We start from the raw sequence: 21,636 nt of genomic DNA on the forward strand, positions 1-21,636 counted from the left end.
ACCACATTGACCACTGCCATGTGAGTTTGTAGATTTGTTTCCAGGTGAAACCAACGACCGTCTGATATCCCTAGAGTAAAGAGCGGAAGAGCTAGTCATTTGCATACTCAGAACATCTGTACCAGTGGAGGCTGCTGAGAGGAGGACGGCTCATAGTAATGTCTGGAACAGAGTAAATGGAATGGCATCAAACGCATAGAAACCCATACCACGAGCCTGTCCTCCCCAATTAAAGTACCACCAACCTCCTGTGATCTGTACTTCCATCCCAAACGTGGATGTAGCATTTACTGGCATATCTTTTTCCACATCTCCACAGGACCGGCTTGATAGATGAGAGGAGAATCACAGTACCAGTCAAAAGTTTGGACACACCTACTGATTCAAAAGTTTTTCTTTATTTTGACTATTTTCTACATTGTAGATTTATAGTGAAGATATCAAAACTGTGAAATAACACATGGAATCATGTAGTAACCCAAAAAGTGTTAAACAAATCAAAATTTATTTTGTGTTCTTCAAAGTATGGAAATGCATTCCAGGTGACTACCTCATGAAGCAGGTTGAGAGAATGTCAAGAGTGTGCAAAGCTGTCATCAAAGCAAAGGGTGGCTACTTTGAAGAATCTCAAATCTAAAATATATTTAGATTTGTTTAATACTTTTTTGGTTACTACATGATTCCATATGTGTTATTTCATAGTTTTCATATCTTCGCTATTGTAAAAAATAAAGACAAACCCTTGTCCAAACTTTGGTCTGGTACTGTATATAATAGATATATATAAAATAATAATAATATTGAGTTAAAGCTGTGATATGGGTTGTGGTTTGACTGATGCCTTTCTCTATATGAATCAGAGATTGTGATGTGTCAGCACGAATGAAAAATTCACACTTCTTCGCTCTACTTCTCCTCTACCTCTCTCTCCTATTTCTTACACTCCCCTACCTCCTATTTCTCTCTCTCCTCTCTCTCCTGTCTACCTTTGTCTGCTTTCTACCTATTTTTCTCCTATTTCTTTCACTCCTCTACCTCTCTCCTATTTCTCTCTCTCCTGTCTACCTTTCTGTCTGCTTTCTACCTCTTTTTCTCCTGTCTCCTCTCCTTTCTGTGCTCTCCTGTTCTTTTCCTCTCTCCTCTCCTCTTTTTCTCTTCCATTTCCTCTCTCTCCTTTTGTCTCTTCCCTCCTTCTCCTCTTCTTCTGTCCCATCTCCCCCGACTCCCCATCTCCTCTCCGATACATTTAGTCCATTAGGCTGCATTATGTCATTTTTTGTGCATTATTCTCTTCCTGTTCTCAGATCTTCGTTCTAGCTCTGTAGATGACAAGGCAAAGTAGATGTTAATATGTTGATTTGCAGCCCAATAGGAAACCCTCTGAAGTTGAAGTAGCAAAGAGTCTGGCTGAGCTGCTGTTGCTGTTATGTCCCTGAGTGACAGCAGCTATAAACGATGGGGGAGATTGAGTGACAAGATGGCTGACATGATAGAAACTGGCAAACTGGCTCATCAGACCTGGAATGAAGGCTGAGGTAGGCAAGTTGTGGAATGGTCTGGAATGTTTAGTTGTAGAATGTGTGTTTAGTTTTGGGTAAAGAAGGTTTTGGACAAGAGCATGGGTTTGGGCTATAGAACAAGGTTATTTTCGTTGTACAAAGAAAAATTAAATTGTCTTTGTGATTAAGAATCCCTTTTTGGCTCGAGTAAGGCTAGTAAAGTCATTCATGTCTCCTGGATGGCTGGCGAGAAAGAGAACATGTATCAGTGTATCCAGACATTAATGACTGTCCATGTTAATGCTTTGACCTTAACTGTATCACTATCAGCTATGGCCTATGGCTACTGCTGTCTGCCTGTACGTTATTATTTAATATCCCTGTTGGGCTGGGCAGTGGACCGTACACAGACCTTTCAGGGAGCAGGTGCTCAAAATGTAAACTTAACGTCATCACGATGTCTTGGGTGTAGTGGGTTCAGAACAACAACAAAAACACTTAAACCACGACTCAAAGGGCACTTGGCGAGTGGGGGGGCAGGTGCTCGGCACAGGTACACCCTATCTGTACACTTGGCGAGTGGGGGGGCAGGTGCTCGGCACAGGTACACCCTATCTGTACACTTGGCGAGTGGGGGGGCAGGTGCTCGGCACAGGTACACCCTATCTGTACACTTGGCGAGTGGGGGGGCAGGTGCTCGGCACAGGTACACCCTATCTGTACACTTGGCGAGTGGGGGGGCAGGTGCTCGGCACAGGTACACCCTATCTGTACACTTGGCGAGTGGGGGGGCAGGTGCTCGGCACAGGTACACCCTATCTGTACACTTGGCGAGTGGGGGGGCAGGTGCTCGGCACAGGTACACCCTATCTGTACACTTGGCGAGTGGGGGGGCAGGTGCTCGGCACAGGTACACCCTATCTGTACACTTGGCGAGTGGGGGGGCAGGTGCTCGGCACAGGTACACCCTATCTGTACACTTGGCGAGTGGGGGGGCAGGTGCTCGGCACAGGTACACCCTATCTGTACACTTGGCGAGTGGGGGGGCAGGTGCTCGGCACAGGTACACCCTATCTGTACACTTGGCGAGTGGGGGGGCAGGTGCTCGGCACAGGTACACCCTATCTGTACACTTGGCGAGTGGGGGGGCAGGTGCTCGGCACAGGTACACCCTATCTGTACACTTGCCTGCTGGACAGATTTCAATTATGACTCTATTTGCATAGCATCATCTCTCACGACTCCAGAAGGTCAGAGGGATAGAGGCCATTTGGGGACTACAGGAATGGCGGGGGAGTGTGATGTGTGTGTCTGAGAGACCAAGGGTATGTATCTTTCTCACTCATCAAGACACTGTGTTCAAATCTAGGCCTCAAAGGGATGAAATTAGCTGTAAAAAAAGGTGATGGATGGTTGGCTGTGTTTCTGACATGTTGTATCATAACAGTGTGATAACATCCCATTATTCAGTCTGGTGGTAGATTAGTTGGTACGCACCCGGCTGGATGAGACGTCTGGCTATTGTGAAGATGGGGGGGGGGGGGGGGGGGGGGGATTTGTCAGTCTGTTGTCTAACTTGTCACAGACACACACAAGCCCTCACGGACACGAACACACGCACGCGCAAATGGCCCCCAGGACAAACACACGCCAACTCACACACAGCACAGACGCGCACAAACACAAACTTGCACAGCCACAAGGGCACACACAAACACTTTCTCCATATCCCTCTTAGTGACAGGCATGACAGCACCATGGAGGACAATCTCTGTTTTTCTACTCCATTACTTTGGCTTTCAATTCCATTCACATCTTTATAGTCCCTCAAGGCGAAACTCATTTGGCGTCACAAATCTCATCTCCATCAGGAGCCAATGCAATGAATGGCTTGTTACCAGTAGAATTGTTCAAGATGGCTTCACTGGAAGACAGTCCCATGCATGTATTCTCTGTGTGGAGTTGGAATTAGAATTAATCTTGATAATGTTAGAATACTCATATTCGTCATTGTATTATTGTAATATGTTTGTCATATCTGTTGGCAGACATGAAAAAGGTTTAGCAGCACATACCTTTCTTGCCCTCCTCTACTGAGGATTAAAGGTTGCTGTTTTTTTTTGTTGGGGGGGGGGGGGGGGGGGTGTTTCTCCAGAGAGAAAAACTATGTTAGCCTGGGTGCCAGTCTGTTTCTGCTTTAGCAATGATAGCAACATCATTTGCAAAAGCACAAACAGGTCTGGGACCAGGCTACATTGGCATCAGTGTGGTTCTTTATTTTTGCGAGGCCATGTAGCCAGCAGCGCCAGAGGTAATTAGATCTCAGAGGAGAGGACAGGGGTCATGTGACCAGGCCTAGCCTAGTGTCACCATGCCAGTGTGTGTACTCAGGAGGGATAGAACTGGATACAAATACAAATGTTATCCCGATGAATGATTACACAGAAAGGCGATGACTAAGGTTTTACAATTAGAAGAATCTAAATTTAGCCTGCAGGATCCCAACAGCAGAGGCCAAAAACACTAATGAATGAATTAGGCTGCTGCCAACACATTGCATATAAAATATGTATTGACGATATGCTTACTTACAGCTTACATACAGTACATTGAGAATACGTATTCCAGGCATCACTTTATCAATAGATAGATGGATTATTATTATTGTTTCAAGCACATCACAGGACATCCCGTCAGCTGAACGGTATGGCAGTGCCTGTCGGATGAATGGGTTTTCCTCTTCCTGAAGAGCTAGAGATGTCTTACTAATGACATGAAAGTAAATGATGATGACGACGACGAAGGTTGTCTCTGTTGTCAGGGAACTTCTATCTCTCTTTCTTCTCCTCCTCCAGAAGCTGCTTCACTAATTGGCTGCTGTTGCTCCCGTCAGGCAGCAGCGTCTCAGGTTTCACTATGAAGCTCGCTTGATTGGCTTTTAATCGTTCATTTGCTCAGGGAGGAGAGGAGGGCTGAGAGAGAGGAGAGGAGGGCTGAGAGAGAGGAGAGGAGGGCTGAGAGAGAGGAGAATGTATGACCATATTAGAGACACATATTTCCCTTAGATTACAGACCCACAAAGAATTAAAAAACCAACCCAGTTTTGATAAACTTCCATATCTACTGGTTGAAATACCACAGTGTGCCATCACAGCAGCAAGATTTGTGACCACAAGAAAAGGGCAACCAGTGAGGAACAAACAGCATTGTAAATACGGCCCATGTTTATTTATTTTCCCTTTTGTACTTTAACTATTTGCACATCATTACAACACTGTATATACACATAATATTGATGTATGTACATTGATGTAGATAGAACATACAGTTTGTACTGTAGCTACTGCATCCAGTTTGGATGGAGGTTTCTGGCAGTAGGTTTTATTGTCACATAAACCAGATAAGTGCAGTAAAATGTGTTGTTTCACAAGGTGAGCCATAGTATTACAGCACCCCTGGAGCAAATTAGGGTTAAGTGCCTTGCTCAAGGGCACATCAACACATTTCCCCCCTTGTCGGCTAGGGTGTTCAAACCAGCAACCTTTCAGCTACTGGCCCAACGCTCTAACCGTTAGGTTATCTGCCGCCCATACAGGTGTACATGTACCTGCCGCTCATACAGGTGTACATGTACCTGCCGCCCATACAGGTGTACATGTACCTGCCGCCCATACAGGTGTACATGTACCTGCCGCCCATACAGGTGTACATGTACCTGCAGTCTGTACAGGTGTACATGTACCTGCCGTCCGTACAGGTGTACATGTACCTGCCGCCCATACAGGTGTACATGTACCTGCCGCCCATACAGGTGTACATGTACCTGCAGTCTGTACAGGTGTACATGTACCTGCCGCCCATACAGGTGTACATGTACCTGCAGTCTGTACAGGTGTACATGTACCTGCCGCCCATACAGGTGTACATGTACCTGCAGTCTGTACAGGTGTACATGTACCTGCCGCCCGTACAGGTGTACATGTACCTGCCGTCCGTACAGGTGTACATGTACCTGCCGTCCGTACAGGTGTACATGTACCTGCCGTCCGTACAGGTGTACATGTACCTGCCGCCCGTACAGGTGTACATGTTCCTGCCGCCCGTACAGGTGTACATGTACCTGCCGCCCTTACAGGTGTACATGTCCCTGCTGCCCGTACAGGTGTACATGTGCCTGCCGCCCGTACAGGTGTACATGTGCCTGCCGTCCGTACTGGTGTACATGTACCTGCCGTCTGTACTGGTGTACATGTACCTACCGCCCGTACAGGTGTACATGTGCCTGCCGTCCGTACAGGTGTACATGTACCTGCCGCCCGTACAGGTGTACATGTGCCTGCCGTCCGTACTGGTGTACATGTACCTGCCGTCTGTACAGGTGTACATGTACCTGCCGCCCGTACAGGTGTACATGTACCTGCCGTCCGTACAGGTGTACATGTACCTGCCGCCCGTACAGGTGTACATGTGCCTGCCGTCCGTACTGGTGTACATGTACCTGCCGTCCGTACAGGTGTACATGTACCTGCCGTCCGTACTGGTGTACATGTACCTGCCGTCCGTACAGGTGTACATGTACCTGCCGCCCGTACTGGTGTACATGTACCTGCCGCCCGTACAGGTGTACATGTACCTGCCGTCCATACAGGTGTACATGTGCCTGCCGTCCATACAGGTGTACATGTGCCTGCCGTCCGTACTGGTGTACATGTACCTGCCGTCCGTACAGGTGTACATGTACCTGCCGCCCGTACTGGTGTACATGTACCTGCTGCCCCTACAGGTGTACATGTGCCTGCCGTCCGTACTGGTGTACATGTACCTGCCGTCCGTACAGGTGTACATGTACCTGCCGCCCGTACAGGTGTACATGTACCTGCTGCCCCTACAGGTGTACATGTACCTGCCGTCCGTACTGGTGTACATGTACTTGCCGTCCGTACAGGTGTACATGTACCTGCCGCCCGTACAGGTGTACATGTACCTGCCGTCCATACAGGTGTACATGTGCCTGCCGTCCATACAGGTGTACATGTGCCTGCCGTCCGTACTGGTGTACATGTACCTGCCGTCCGTACAGGTGTACATGTACCTGCCGCCCGTACTGGTGTACATGTACCTGCTGCCCCTACAGGTGTACATGTACCTGCTGCCCCTACAGGTGTACATGTACCTGCCGTCCATGGATAAAGGTTTGTGGCAGGCTCATATATGCTAATTGAGCATTGAGTTGACAAGGTCTCAGCCATCAGGCTGCTTAATGAACCGATGAACAGACAGACAGAGAGACAGACCAAGGGCCTGTTTTAATGATAGAGACAGCAGGGATGTGGATGTTGACAGATCTGAAGTGTTCCTCTGGTTATTGGTGGGGGACATTTGCCTGTTTCTCTCTGTTGAAGCTGTTTATCCCAGTGCAAGTGACATTTAGTCTTAGGAATAAGCATTATCTCTATGTCAGTGAGCATGTCTTTTAGTGTGGGTGTGTGTGTTTGCGGTGTGTGTGTGAAGGCTGTGATAATGATCCTTGTCATATACAGCTTGTTATGATCAGAGACTCTTTACCAGTATTAACATGTCAGCTATATGAAAGGGAGCATGTTGAGTACAGCAATGATTCCCTGTCCTGTTTGTTGTGTGGCCCACCTAAGGCTGATAGGAGTCAAGCAAGCCGCAGTGTTTTGAAAAAAAGAAAGACAAAAGTATTTGTTTTATTATAATTTTTTTGACCAAGGACCGACTAATCCCGTCTTGAGCCTGGCCCTCAAAAGCACCAGCTGCTTACCTTGGGATCATGTTGAGTACAATATCTTGTCCCAGTCATAATGGCATCTCTCCTCCTAACAGCATCTTCCCTCTTCACTTTAACTACAACAGACAAAAGAGATGCACAACCTAGGTTACCATGGCAACAAAGGTCACAGGGTCACCCTCATCTCCTGGACAAATCCGTTTGATTTGAAAGTCATTTTTATCCAATCTGCATTATGCTACAGTCTACCATAAGGCCGCCAATTCAATTGAACAGCCACACTGTGGTTTTAACTATTCTGCATAGGCCATGTTGCCTGTAAGTAAATGCTTCCCTTCCTTCTTAACAAATGTTGTAATCTGGCCTATATGTACTTTAATAACATTTGGTGCTATGTTTCCTGCGTTTTAAAAGCCAGTCCATCTGTTGGCTCCATCTGAGGGCACGTACTGTACAGTCAGTGAGCAGATGCCAGTAGTTCCTCTGTGTCTGTCCTTGAAACCCCTTTTAGCTGAGTAGGCTTACTGTATGGGACAGTACACCAGCGCTTTGGAGATATTAATGTGACCACAACGCTGCACTTCACCACCAATGTGAATCAGGTTGGTTAAACCCTTTGGTGCAGTCCGTGTGGGATGTTTAGGTCGGATAAGGACAAGGTCCTCTGTAGCTCAGTTGGTAGCGCATGGCGCTTGCAATGCCAGGATAGTGGGTTTGATTCCTGGGACCACCCATATGTTAAATGTGTGCATGACTGTAAGTTTCTTTGCTAAAGGGCATGAAACATGCTTTCACAGATCAATGAGGGGACTGGTGCAGGTGCTAGGAGTACTGTATATCTTGAGAATGCAGACAAGAAAGTCAAGTTTTTGTCCAGATAGCTACAGCCACTGCTGAGCTCAAACTCAGGCAGAGAGGTCTTTAGGCTCCTGCTATGGGGACTTAAGTGGTCGAGAGGAAATTGAATACTGAGATTAGTTGATGGAAAACAAAGTGTATGTCATACACGGCTGCACACACACACACACACACACACACACACACACACACACACACACACACACACACACACACACACTCAGGAAGCTTAACACAGTCTTTCTAAGTCCTTCAGTGCCCATTCCTCCTCTCCAAACCCCAGAGAGGAACGATCACTAAATGCAGCATCAACCACAAGCCAAGTGTAAGCTCACTACGGTTCGAAGGGAATACATTTTTTAAAATATATTCATTCTCGGAAGTGTGATTTAAGGATCACTCATCCTGGCTTGCAGCTTAACATGAGTAAATGGGGTAATCTCTTGATGGCTTCTGGTTTAGGAATGTTTGAGCTTGATAACGTTCCTTATTCCCAAATATTCCTTCCTGTAGGAACTGGTATTAATTCTGTTTGATACAGTTCTGTACTTGTATGTAGGGCTAGTAAGTTATTTCTAGTGGGAATAGCTAATACTGGGAATTTGTAAATACTGCTATATAACTCAGGAACATTAATATTGCAGTTTTGTTAAGGGACTCTTGTCTGTAACTTTATTGGTATGCAGCGGAGTGAACAGTGCTCCTGCTAGGAGACTGACGGCTAGGAGACTGACGGTTAAGAGACTGACGGTTAAGAGACTGACGGTTAAGAGACTGACTGCTAGGAGACTGACGGCTAGGAGACTGACGGCTAGGAGACTGACGGCTAGGAGACTGACGGTTAAGAGACTGACGGTTAGGAGACTGACTGCTAGGAGACTGACTGCTAGGAGACTGACTGCTAGGAGACTGACGGTTAAGAGACTGACGGCTAGGAGACTGACGGCTAGGAGACTGACGGCTAGGAGACTGACGGCTAGGAGACTGACGGCTAGGAGACTGATGGCTAGGAGACTGATGGCTAGGAGACTGATGGCTAGGAGACTGACGGTTAAGAGACTGACGGTTAAGAGACTGACGGCTAGGAGACTGACGGCTAGGAGACTGACGGCTAGGAGACTGACGGTTAAGAGACTGACTGCTAGGAGACTGACTGCTAGGAGACTGACGGCTAGGAGACTGACGGCTAGGAGACTGACGGCTAGGAGACTGACGGTTAAGAGACTGACTGCTAGGAGACTGACGGCTAGGAGACTGACGGCTAGGAGACTGACGGTTAAGAGACTGACGGTTAAGAGACTGACTGCTAGGAGACTGACGGCTAGGAGACTGGCGGTTAAGAGACTGACGGCTACGAGACTGACGGCTAGGAGACTGACGACTAGGAGACTGACGGCTAGCAGACTGACGGCTAGCAGACTGACGGCTAGGAGACTGACGGCTAGGGGACTGACGGCTAGCAGACTGACGGCTAGCAGACTGACGGCTAGCAGACTGATGGCTCGGTTATGTAGTCTTGTCAGGAAGGGCTTGGATGGCTTGTAAAGTGGGAATCACAGGAACACAAAGACAGCAGCTCCCCTGCACAAAATGTAACCGAGGCCGACGCAGCATTCGCCTGCGGTAAGACGTGCCTCATCCTTGGCTGCTTCTCTCTCTGTGTGTGTGTGTGTGTGTGTGTGTGTGTGTGTGTGTGTGTGTAAGAGAGAGAGAGAGTGAGTGTCGGTCGAACCCCATGATGCTTTGCCATCTGGTGTGTGTGTGTGTGTGTGTGTGTGTGTGTGCGTGTGTGAATGACTGTCTCTTTGCCAACAGGGTCTAGGGTCTAGATGCTCCAGAAGCCTCTCCCTGGCCTTACTGCAGCTCCGTCTCTATACCACACCACAGGAGCTCTCTAGCCCAAAAACACACATTTTCTGGGCTGAAAATTGGAACTATACATGCATGTGTATATGACTAGTGTCTGAAGACACTCCTCATCAGTCTGTTCCCCTGTATTGGTCAGAAGACACTCCTCATCAGTCTGTTCCCCTGTATTGGTCAGAAGACACTCCTCATCAGTCTGTTCCCCTGTATTGGTCAGAAGACACTCCTCATCAGTCTGTTCCCCTGTATTGGTCAGAAGACAATCCTCATCAGTCTGTTCCCCTGTATTGGTCAGAAGACACTCCTCATCAGTCTGTTCACCTGTATTGGTCAGAAGACACTCCTCATCAGTCTGTTCCCCTGTATTGGTCTGAAGACACTCCTCATCAGTCTGTTCCCCTGTATTGGTCAGAAGACACTCCTCATCAGTCTGTTCCCCTGTATTGGTCAGAAGACACTCCTCATCAGTCTGTTCACCTGTATTGGTCAGAAGACACTCCTCATCAGTCTGTTCCCCTGTATTGGTCAGAAGACACTCCTCATCAGTCTGTTCACCTGTATTGGTCAGAAGACACTCCTCATCAGTCTGTTCCCCTGTATTGGTCTGAAGACACTCCTCATCAGTCTGCTCCCCTGTATTGGTCAGAAGACACTCCTCATCAGTCTGTTCACCTGTATTGGTCAGAAGACACTCCTCATCAGTCTGTTCCCCTGTATTGGTCAGAAGACACTCCTCATCAGTCTGTTCCCCTGTATTGGTCAGAAGACACTCCTCATCAGTCTGTTCACCTGTATTGGTCAGAAGACACTCCTCATCAGTCTGTTCCCCTGTATTCGTCAGAAGACACTCCTCATCAGTCTGTTCATCTGTATTGGTCTGAAAACACTCCTCATCAGTCTGTTCCCCTGTATTGGTCTGAAGACACTCCTCCTGGTTGCTCTCCTGTAGCTACTAACTGTTGTAGCTAGCTATCTCCCAGCTACTGCATGGCTGTAACCCTACCCAAAGAAACAGATCCTGCCTGTGATATCACGTCTCACTGGCTGCTTTGTTGTCATGGAGACAGGGCCCGTAGAGACTGCCTCAGCCCGACTGTGGTGCAAGGCATGCTGGGTAAGAGGAAGGGGTGGTGTACAGGGGAGGATGAGGTGATAAAAACAGTGGAACAGGAAAGTGATGCTTAGGATCATAATAGAGACATTACTATGAATGACCCTTAATTTGCTGTTAGATTCCTTACGAGGTATCTCACAAACTGAAAATAACTTAACCTTGAACAGTGTGGGGCCCACAGCAAGGCTGTGTGTGTCGTTATGAGGTCACACATACCCTCAGGTATTGTTAACGCATCTCCTCCTTCCTGTGTTGTTGCAGGTCCACTGGATGGTCACACTGAGAATTCCACAGAGCAGAACATGATGCCTCAGCCAGGGCTGTAGGGAACACCCAGGGGTAAGGACACACACACATGGCCCTGATGCATGGTACTGCTGATGTAGTATGTGCTGTGTGTAGGTACAGGACAGTAACATCTCCATACTTGGCTGGAGAATAAGTTAAAGGGATACTGATGAGGCCCTTTATCCACTTCCCTAGAATCAGATGAACTTGTGGATAACATTTGTATGTCTCTGTGTCCAGTATTGAGAAGGTTAGCATTGGCTTGTGAAACTACCTCTAACTAGTGTTAGACTTCCAGTCATTGTACTATGGGTATCTGCTAGCATGAGCAGAAAGCATGAAAGCATCTGCTAGCATGAGCAGAAACCCATAGACTTCCAGTCATTGCACTAATGTTAGTTAGCAATTGCGCTAGCACAACTTAGCAACTTCCTTCAAACTGCACGCAGAGACATACAAATGGTATCCACAAGTTTATCTGACTCTGGGGAAGTGGAAAATTGCATCATTGCCAAAATACTTTAAAGGAACGTGTGCCAGGGTTGAGCATGAAAGCACAGAAGCAAATATGCCATTCTGACTGCCAGCCAACAGGGTCAATGCAGTGGAAGTAGAGATGGGTTTTAGAGGATTAACAAGTGTTAGGACAGATCCTGGCAAGGCCTGCAGTACAGTAGCTAGGACTGTTTCTCCATTCACAGATAGACTTACTGTAAGCCCCTTTGTTTAACTGTGTTAGTGGACCACAGTCGGGCAGCTGTTGCAGCTGGGGAACGGGTCGTGGTGAGAGAGAAGGATCAAGGATTTAGATAGCAGGTTAAATACAAGAGAGAGGAAGAGAGGGGGGAGGAGACACGGGGAAGGTAAACAGAGAGAGAGGGCAAGACAGGGGACAGGGAAGGATCACAGGTTTAGATAGCAGGTTAATTACAAGATGGAGAGACAGGGGACAGGGAAGGATCGCAGGTTTAGATAGCAGGTTAATTACAAGATGGAGAGACAGGGGACAGGGAAGGATCGCAGGTTTAGATAGCAGGTTAAATACAAGAGAGAGGAAGAGAGGGGGACGGAGACACGGGGAAGGTAAACGGAGAGAGAGGGAAAGACAGGGGACAGGGAAGGATCACAGGTTAACTACAAGATGGAGAGACAGGGGACAGGGAAGGATCGCAGGTTTAGATAGCAGGTTAATTACAAGATGGAGAGACAGGGGACAGGGAAGGATCGCAGGTTTAGATAGCAGGTTAAATACAAGAGAGAGGAAGAGAGGGGGACGGAGACACAGGGAAGGTAAACGGAGAGAGAGGGAAAGACAGGGGACAGGGAAGGATCACAGGTTAACTACAAGATGGAGAGACAGGGGACAGGGAAGGATCGCAGGTTTAGATAGCAGGTTAACTACAAGATGTAGAGACAGGGGACAGGGAAGGATCACAGGTTCAGATAGCAGGTTAACTACAAGATGGAGAGACAGGGGACAGGGAAGGATTGCAGGTTTAGATAGCAGGTTAAATACAAGAGAGAGGAAGAGAGGGGGACGGAGACACGGGGAAGGTAAACGGAGAGAGAGGGAAAGACAGGGGACAGGGAAGGATCACAGGTTTAGATAGCAGGTTAATTACAAGATGGAGAGACAGGGGACAGGGAAGGATCGCAGGTTTAGATAGCAGGTTAACTACAAGATGGAGAGACAGGGGACAGGGAAGGATCGCAGGTTTAGATAGCAGGTTAATTACAAGATGGAGAGACAGGGGACAGGGAAGGATCGCAGGTTTAGATAGCAGGTTAACTACAAGATGGAGAGACAGGAGACAGGGAAGGCGGAGCTGGGGATGATGAGATGTGGTGAGATGAGACAGATATAGAGATGGGACAGGGGACATGTAGACAGAGAGACAGATATACAGGGGACAGGGAGACAAGGAGACAGAGAAACAGGGGAGATGGAGGACAGAGAAACAGGGGACAGAGAGACAGGGGACAGAGATACTGGGAGGACAGAGAGACAGACAAGATACAGTGCCTTGCGAAAGTATTCGGCCCCCTTGAACTTTGCGACCTTTTGCCACATTTCAGGCTTAAACATAAAGATATAAAACTGTATTTTTTTGTGAAGAATCAACAACAAGTGGGACACAATCATGAAGTGGAACAACATTTATTGGATATTTCAAACTTTTTTAACAAATCAAAAACTGAAAAATTGGGCGTGCAAAATTATTCAGCCACCTTAAGTTAATACTTTGTAGCGCCACCTTTTGCTGCGATTACAGCTGTAAGTCGCTTGGGGTATGTCTCTATCAGTTTTGCACATCGAGAGACTGAATTTTTTTCCCATTCCTCCTTGCAAAACAGCTCAAGCTCAGTGAGGTTGGATGGAGAGCATTTGTGAACAGCAGTTTTCAGTTCTTTCCACAGATTCTCGATTGGATTCAGGTCTGGACTTTGACTTGGCCATTCTAACACCTGGATATGTTTATTTTTGAACCATTCCATTGTAGATTTTGCTTTATGTTTTGGATCATTGTCTTGTTGGAAGACAAATCTCCATCCCAGTCTCAGGTCTTTTGCAGACTCCATCAGGTTTTCTTCCAGAATGGTCCTGTATTTGGCTCCATCCATCTTCCCATACATTTTAACCATCTTCCCTGTCCCTGCTGAAGAAAAGCAGGCCCAAACCATGATGCTGCCACCACCATGTTTGACAGTGGGGATGGTGTGTTCAGGGTGATGAGCTGTGTTGCTTTTACGCCAAACATAACGCTTTGCATTGTTGCCAAAAAGTTCAATTTTGGTTTCATCTGACCAGAGCACCTTCTTCCACATGTTTGGTGTGTCTCCCAGGTGGCTTGTGGCAAACTTTAAACAACACTTTTTATGGATATCTTTAAGAAATGGCTTTCTTCTTGCCACTCTTCCATAAAGGCCAGATTTGTGCAATATACGACTGATTGTTGTCCTATGGACAGAGTCTCCCACCTCAGCTGTAGATCTCTGCAGTTCATCCAGAGTGATCATGGGCCTCTTGGCTGCATCTCTGATCAGTCTTCTCCTTGTATGAGCTGAAAGTTTAGAGGGACGGCCAGGTCTTGGTAGATTTGCAGTGTCTGATACTCCTTCCATTTCAATATTATCGCTTGCACAGTGCTCCTTGGGATGTTTAAAGCTTGGGAAATCTTTTTGTATCCAAATCCGGCTTTAAACTTCTTCACAACAGTATCTCGGACCTGCCTGGTGTGTTCCTTGTTCTTCATGATGCTCTCTGCGCTTTTAACGGACCTCTGAGACTATCACAGTGCAGGTGCATTTATACAGAGACTTGATTACACACAGGTGGATTGAATTTATCATCATTAGTCATTTAGGTCAACATTGGATCATTCAGAGATCCTCACTGAACTTCTGGAGAGAGTTTGCTGCACTGAAAGTAAAGGGGCTGAATAATTTTGCACGCCCAATTTTTCAGTTTTTGATTTGTTAAAAAAGTTTGAAATATCCAATAAATGTCGTTCCACTTCATGATTGTGTCCCACTTGTTGTTGATTGTTCACAAAAAAATACAGTTTTATATCTTTATGTTTGAAGCCTGAAATGTGGCAAAAGGTCGCAAAGTTCAAGGGGGCCGAATACTTTCGCAAGGCACTGTATATACAGGGAACATGGAGACAAGGAGATGAAAGACAGGAGAAAGAGATAGGACAGGGGGACATAGAGACAGGGGACATAGAGACAGGGGACAGAGAGACAGGAGACAGATACTGGGGACAGAGAGACAAGGTACAGACAGTTAGGAGACAGAGAGACAATGTACAGACAGTAAGGAGACAGAGAGACAAGGTACAGACAGTAAGGAGACAGAGAGACACGGTACAGACAGTAAGGAGACAGAGATACTGAGCAGATGGAGGACAGAGAAACAGGAGGCAGAGAGATAGGGGACAGAGGGACAGGAGACATAGAGACAGGGGGCAGCGAGACATGAGACAGAAAGTTAGAAGGGTGAAGGGATATCGGAGGAGACGGGTATGAGACGAGAGAAGGGTAGACCAGAACAGGGGCTTGATTAGAGTGACAGACCACTCAAGATGTAATTAGATCAGGACCATTTCGCAATAGTGGGAAAGAAGTAATTCCAAAATGAATTTATTTCATCAGAAATGTCTCTAACCCTTTTACCGTGCAGAATCAGCCCAGTTTCTGCCAGTCAGGCAGTTCAACACAGGACCCACATTGATGAGGACATGAAGCAAATATCTGCTCCTCATCATCCCCTGCATCATGCTGATGATGCTCGCCAATAAATTGAGTTTCTTTAAGAGGAGAATTCATTGCGCTGCTGGAATGGTACTTGAATGAGCTCTGATTAGGTTGCAGCTATTAGGTTATTGAATTGAAAAGTAAATCCTGAAAGCTTTTCTATTCCATATCTATTAGGAAGTGCTCTCAGAGCCTTGATAAGAGAAAGAGGGAAGTAGTGCTTCATGAAATATATGTCAGATGGACAGATACGTTTATAGACTAGTTATATTTAGAGCTCAAACAGGGTTATAGAGCCAGACGCTAATTCCTTTCAATGTGTCATTAGCCCGTCAGTCTGATAAGAGCTGGATAATTCCATATACATATTCATATGGAACACTCCTCCAGAATGGTAGGAAGTCTCTGTATTAGCATCACAGTCAACCCTTTCACTGGATGTGGAAAACTGTGGGAAGTGTAGGATGTGTGGGTGGGTGGGTAGGTGTACGCTTGTGTTTGTTCCTCTAATCATCTGTATGTGTCTGTCTCTCTGTGTGTCTCTCTCTGTGTGTCTCTCTCTGTGTGTGTCTCTCTCTGTGTGTCTCTCTCTGTGTGTCTCTCTCTGTGTGTCTCCCTATGTATGTCTCGCTGTGTCTGTCTCTCTGTGTGTCTCTCTATGTATGTCTCGCTGTGTCTCTCTGTATGTCTCTCTGTGTGTGTTCCATCAGTTCTGAACAGGAAAAAATGTGTGTATGCTATCGTGCAGATAAGGAACAGGGGAGGGATAGATGTGACCAGAGGAGTTATTGACTCCTGTACAGGGAGCTTCTGCAGAGCTCGGCTGAATTTCTCATGTCAGGCCTGAAACACCCCAGCTCAGAGGAGTCAGGCCCAATCCCCCTGGCTGGACCAGGATTACCCACAGGACATCTATTATAGGGGGGTTTACCATCTAACATAATGGACTCTTATTGAATATTGCATGGTGCCCGGACGGTCCAAACACACCACCTGCTTTAGTATCCTCTTTGACTGAGTGTTTCCCTACTAGGAGCACAGAGGTTTTATGAACGTGTGTACCACAGGAGGTTGGTGGCATCTTCATTGGGGAGGACTTTACTCCGTTCCAGACATTACTATGAGCCGTCCTCCCCTCAGCAGCCTCCCCTGGTGTGTGCAGCTTCTCTGTTTATGTGGCCAGTGGAGGAAACCTGTTCCAGTAGGAAGGCTATTACAGCAGTGGCGGAATGTGTCTGTACTGGGATAGTAACATACAGAACTATACTATTTGGAATGGCATCAGACACATGGAAACCATGTGTTTGATGTATTTGATACCATTCCACCAATTCCGCACCAGCCATTACCATGAGCCTGTCCTCCCCAATTAAGGTGACACCAGCCTCCTGTGCTGTATACACATGCAGATGCTTGCTTGACCTCTAAAGGGTTTTTCATTCAACTGACCTAGTCTGCTTTCATCATCGGCTTTGTTAATTGTTCTTCACAACTATGTTTTCTCCCTCATGTATTTGAACATATTTGTTTGTTTACTCAGAGTGCCACGCCCTTCTGAGGGAAGTCCCCCCCCCATCCCCACCTCCATCCCCTATCGCAGGAGGTACCATGGTTCCCCCCAGGCCAGGTGGAATCGTAGCCCAGTCCAGGGCGACTCGTCCTGGGTACGGACTCTGCTTGTACCCCCCTTGTCTGCTGCTGCCACTGCTGGTGCTCACATCCCTGCCCAACCTGTCTGAGGCGGTGGGTAAGTAACACACTACAGATATACTGTATGTTAGTTCATGTGTCTGTCCATCTGTATCATGTTTGTTGAGATATTTATGTAGGTTTGTCAGTTTGTCTAAATGGATGTACGTGCCTCTACTGTATCTACCTATCTCTCTCTTTATCTCCCTCATTCTCCACCTCCCTCCCTCTTTCTCCTTCTCTGCTGACTGACAGCTGTAACAGCGAGTTGTGTTGGTCAGCGCTGGCTGCAGTGAGTGGTGACGTGGTGTTGATGACCATCTGCCTGTCTATTTTGCAGTGATAGGTGTTTAACAAGATCTGTAAGGCACTGATAAACGGTGAACACACGTCAGCACATACTCAATCTTCACCTTCATCAAAGCATCATGTCTTCATATGTCTGGTCTTATGGATCTTAAATGAGACAGGGGAACAGAGAACACATCTCATTTTAACCCTGCAACACTGAAAACGCTATGGAAGTATGTGGCATTCAAGAACAGCAATATTTTTTAACACACTGGTGAGTAGTGAGGGTTTGTCAGCACGGACTCAGTCAATCATCACATTTAGGCTATTGTATGAAAGCACGTCTTGATATGTCTTACAGTTCTAACATGCTGACTAGACTGGGAATGCACGTATGTCTTCGTGCACCATTGAGCGCATGTTTATTTTGTTCATCCACACCAGAAGCGATCAGGACACGCAAGTTGAAATATCAAAAGAAACTCTGAACCAACTATATTCATTTGGGGACAGGTCGAAACACATGAAACATTCATGGCCATTTAGCTAGCTAGCTTACTGTTGCTAGCAAATTTGTCCTGGGATATAAACATTGGGTTGTTTTTTTAACCTAAAATGCACAAGGTCCTTTTTTTCTGGATCTTTGAAGAATTTCAACCCATTTTCACACAAAATCGTGTGTTCTCTACTCCGACCAACTAATCCACAGATAAAAGGGGAAACCTAATTAGTTTTAAGTCATCTCTCCTCCTTCAGTCTTCTTCTTCTGTGGACTTCATATGGTGGTTAGCAACCAACTTTAAGGTGCATTACCACCACCATCTGGACTGGACTATGGACCTCAGTTCATCTTTCAATCACCCACGTGGGTATATGCTCCTAAAAACCAATGAGGAGAGGCGGGACTTGCAGTGCATCACCGCGTCAAAAATTGAGCAAAGTTCTATTTTAGCGCCTGGTAACGCAGATGCTTGTTGACGCATGAAGTTTAGATGAAAATATTTAATAACATGCATGTGTACATTTATTTTGCAACGCTCTCGCATGTAATGCTCGCGAGGGAGTCATAAATATATATACAGTATCAGTCAAAGTTTAGATTCCTACTCATTCAAGGGTATTTGTAGGTATATATTTTTCTTTACATATTTTACTGTCTTATTTCCCCCTAACTCCACCACCCCTGCCCTAATTGGAGTAAACTAATGGACAACGACACTTAGGCCTCTACTTCCAGCTTATACATACTATATCCATTTTACGGACATATAGAGGTGTTACCTTATTTATTTCAGTCAACACTTCTAGCAGTGTTGCTCTGTGACTCGAAGAAGATAGCGGCCCAAATAACAGTCACATTTCTAACTCTTACGGAGCGCCTATGTTAATATTTGTTTTGGTTGGTACACTTAATTGTTATGGCTAGGACTATGGATTCTCCGTGACCGTGTGACCTCCCCAGGAACAACCCTGGGCTATAGTTATAGACTACTTCTGTAATTGGCATGGATTTACAGTGGAGCGGTTTGATTTGGTCAGACTTGTCCAGACAGGTCTAATTTCCTGCATGCAGCCGTAGAGGGGCTGATTATAGTATTATAACACCTGCTACCTACTGACGCATATCTCCACATTACCCCTACCTGTCATTGCTATTAGATAACCATAGCCTTGTGGTGTTTCATTACGATAGAGTCTATCATTATATCCTGCTGACAGCCAAGGAGTTAAGGAGTGAAGGCTACTCGGCTCGCTGCTTTTAAAGGGACAGACAACCTTCTTGAGTGTCCTCATAGAATTCAATAGCATTCAAAGGAAAATCAGTGGTGCAACTGGTTCTGTACATCTGGGTTTATTATAGATCCATGGAACTGGAACTGAAGGCTCCATCCTGGTTCTATACATCTGGGTTTATTATAGATCCATGGAACTGGAACTGAAGGCTCCATCCTGGTTCTGTACATCTGGGTTTATTATAGATCCATGGAACTGGAACTGAAGGCTCCATCCTGGTTCTGTACATCTGGGTTTATTATAGATCCATGGAACTGGAACTGAAGGCTCCATTCTGGTTCTGTACATCTGGGTTTATTATAGATCCATGGAACTGGAACCGAAGGCTCCATCCTGGTTCAGAATGCAGCCAGAGGCCAGTATTGGTCATGGAAATAGAATTGGTTCTGGTTTGCAGTGGCAGTAACACACCAGTAATCACCTCTTCGAAAGTGCAAAAATGTAAACCAATGTTGAATATGAATTCAACCCCCTTACACAGCTCCACAAAGTAACGCAACCCTTCACAACTAACAGAGTATGGCGCCGTGTATGGTTGAAAGACTACAGTAATACACTTGTTTTTAGACAAGGTATTGTTGTGGGTTCTGCTCAGGCACTTCACCTTGCAGCTCAGCGGTAGGCTGGCTGCTGTGTGGCTGTTACTCACTGAAGTGTGAAGTTCGCCGCGGAGGGAGGAAAGCCAGAGTGCTTTTCTGTCTGTCAGTGATTTGAGGGAGGATGATGGTGTGGTTTCTTCAGCTGCTCTTTCTCTCTAGAGTAGAACCGAATCAGCATAGCAAGACCTGGCCCAGTGATGGAGAGAGGGAGGAGGGAGAGAGGGAGGGAGGTTGCTATGGTAAGAGTTAGGCCGGCTTTACCCTGATGGATAGAACGTATTCTGCAGCTGAGGAGGAGTTAAGCTGGCTGCCATGGTAACAGTCCACAGAAACAGAGGGACAGAACTCTGTGTGTGTGTGTGAGAGAGAGAGAGAAGATGAACATATATGAAGTAGCTTGACGAGATTGGATTTTTTGCACAATGGAGATGTATGGATTCTGTGCCTGAAATTGATTTTTATTTGCCGTTTCTAATAAGCATACAGTATAGAGAAAAGGAAATTGTTTTTGCTCCCAGAGAAACAGACAGCAGCTGATATGTTTGATAAGTCGGAGCTATATGAATGTTTCTAAGGCAATTTAACATTTTATAATATAATACTTTGTAAGAAGGAGCTTCAAGTAAAAGAGATACTGTATATAGTGCTAAAGAGATACTGTATATAGTGTTAAAGAGATACTGTATATAGTGTTAAAGAGATACTGTACATAGTGCTAAAGAGATACTGTACATAGTGCTAAAGAGATACTGTACATAGTGTTAAAGAGATACTGTACATAGTGTTAAAGAGATACTGTATATAGTGCTAAAGAGATACTGTACATAGTGTTAAAGAGATACTGTACATAGTGTTAAAGATATACTGTACATAGTGTTAAAGAGATACTGTACATAGTGTTAAAGAGATACTGTATATAGTGTTAAAGAGATACTGTATATAGTGTTAAAGAGATACTGTATATAGTTCTAAAGAGATACTGTACATAGTGTTGAAGAGATAATGTATATAGTGCTAAAGAGATACTATATATAGTATGAATGAAATGCATAAAATGTATGCAATCTCTAAATCCTTTTTCTCAAAATTGTATTTTTTTGTAACTGGCAGATCCCCCCCCAAGATCCCACAAACACAAATGAGGAAATGGCTACCTAAATATGATCCCCAATCAGAGACAATGATAAACAGCTGCCTCTGATTGGGAACCATATCAGGCCACCATAGAAATACAATATCACCTAGATGACCCACCTAAGTCACTGTCAAGCCCCAACCAACCCAGAGAAGAAACAGCTTACTATGGTCAGTGCGTGAAAGCAACAACATGTTGCTTAGGGCCTCCAAAAGGCTAGGGCCGGCTCTGACTGCATGTGTGGGGATGGATGTGGGTAGGCACTATGCAGACCCACCAGCCACTGCGGCCCCTCATGATGAGTTTTTTTGTGGCTCCCACCCCATCAAAGTTGCCCATCCCTGCATTAAAGCCAATTATCTTCTGTGAATTTCCGCGACCCCTTTTAATGCATAGCACCCACCCATGTTTTCTAACAATCTGTGCTGCACAGTGGAGTAGCATGCCTCGGGGTAGTGAAAAAACCTGCTCCTGTGAAGATGAAGCACATATTT

General features: G+C 46.0%; 1 protein-coding gene across 5 annotated transcripts in view; it reads left to right on the forward strand.

Annotated features, from left to right (window-relative positions):
- Positions 1-21,636, forward strand: part of LOC110530680 (receptor-type tyrosine-protein phosphatase S) — a 138,940-nt gene that overhangs the window by 2,428 nt on the left and 114,876 nt on the right. For 4 of the 5 annotated variants that reach the window (XM_036986334.1, XM_036986332.1, XM_036986330.1 and 1 more), the window contains exons 2-3: positions 11,351-11,428; positions 17,175-17,381. In XM_036986334.1, coding sequence (XP_036842229.1) covers positions 17,243-17,381 — 139 coding nt within the window. In that variant the 5' untranslated portion in view covers positions 11,351-11,428; positions 17,175-17,242. Of the gene's footprint in view, positions 1-1,391; positions 1,536-11,350; positions 11,429-17,174; positions 17,382-21,636 lie in introns of those variants that run through there. The other variant, XM_036986331.1, reaches the window with a different exon arrangement.

Source organism: Oncorhynchus mykiss, chromosome 8 (assembly GCF_013265735.2).
Source record: "Oncorhynchus mykiss isolate Arlee chromosome 8, USDA_OmykA_1.1, whole genome shotgun sequence".
Classification (NCBI taxonomy): Eukaryota; Metazoa; Chordata; class Actinopteri; order Salmoniformes; family Salmonidae; genus Oncorhynchus; species Oncorhynchus mykiss.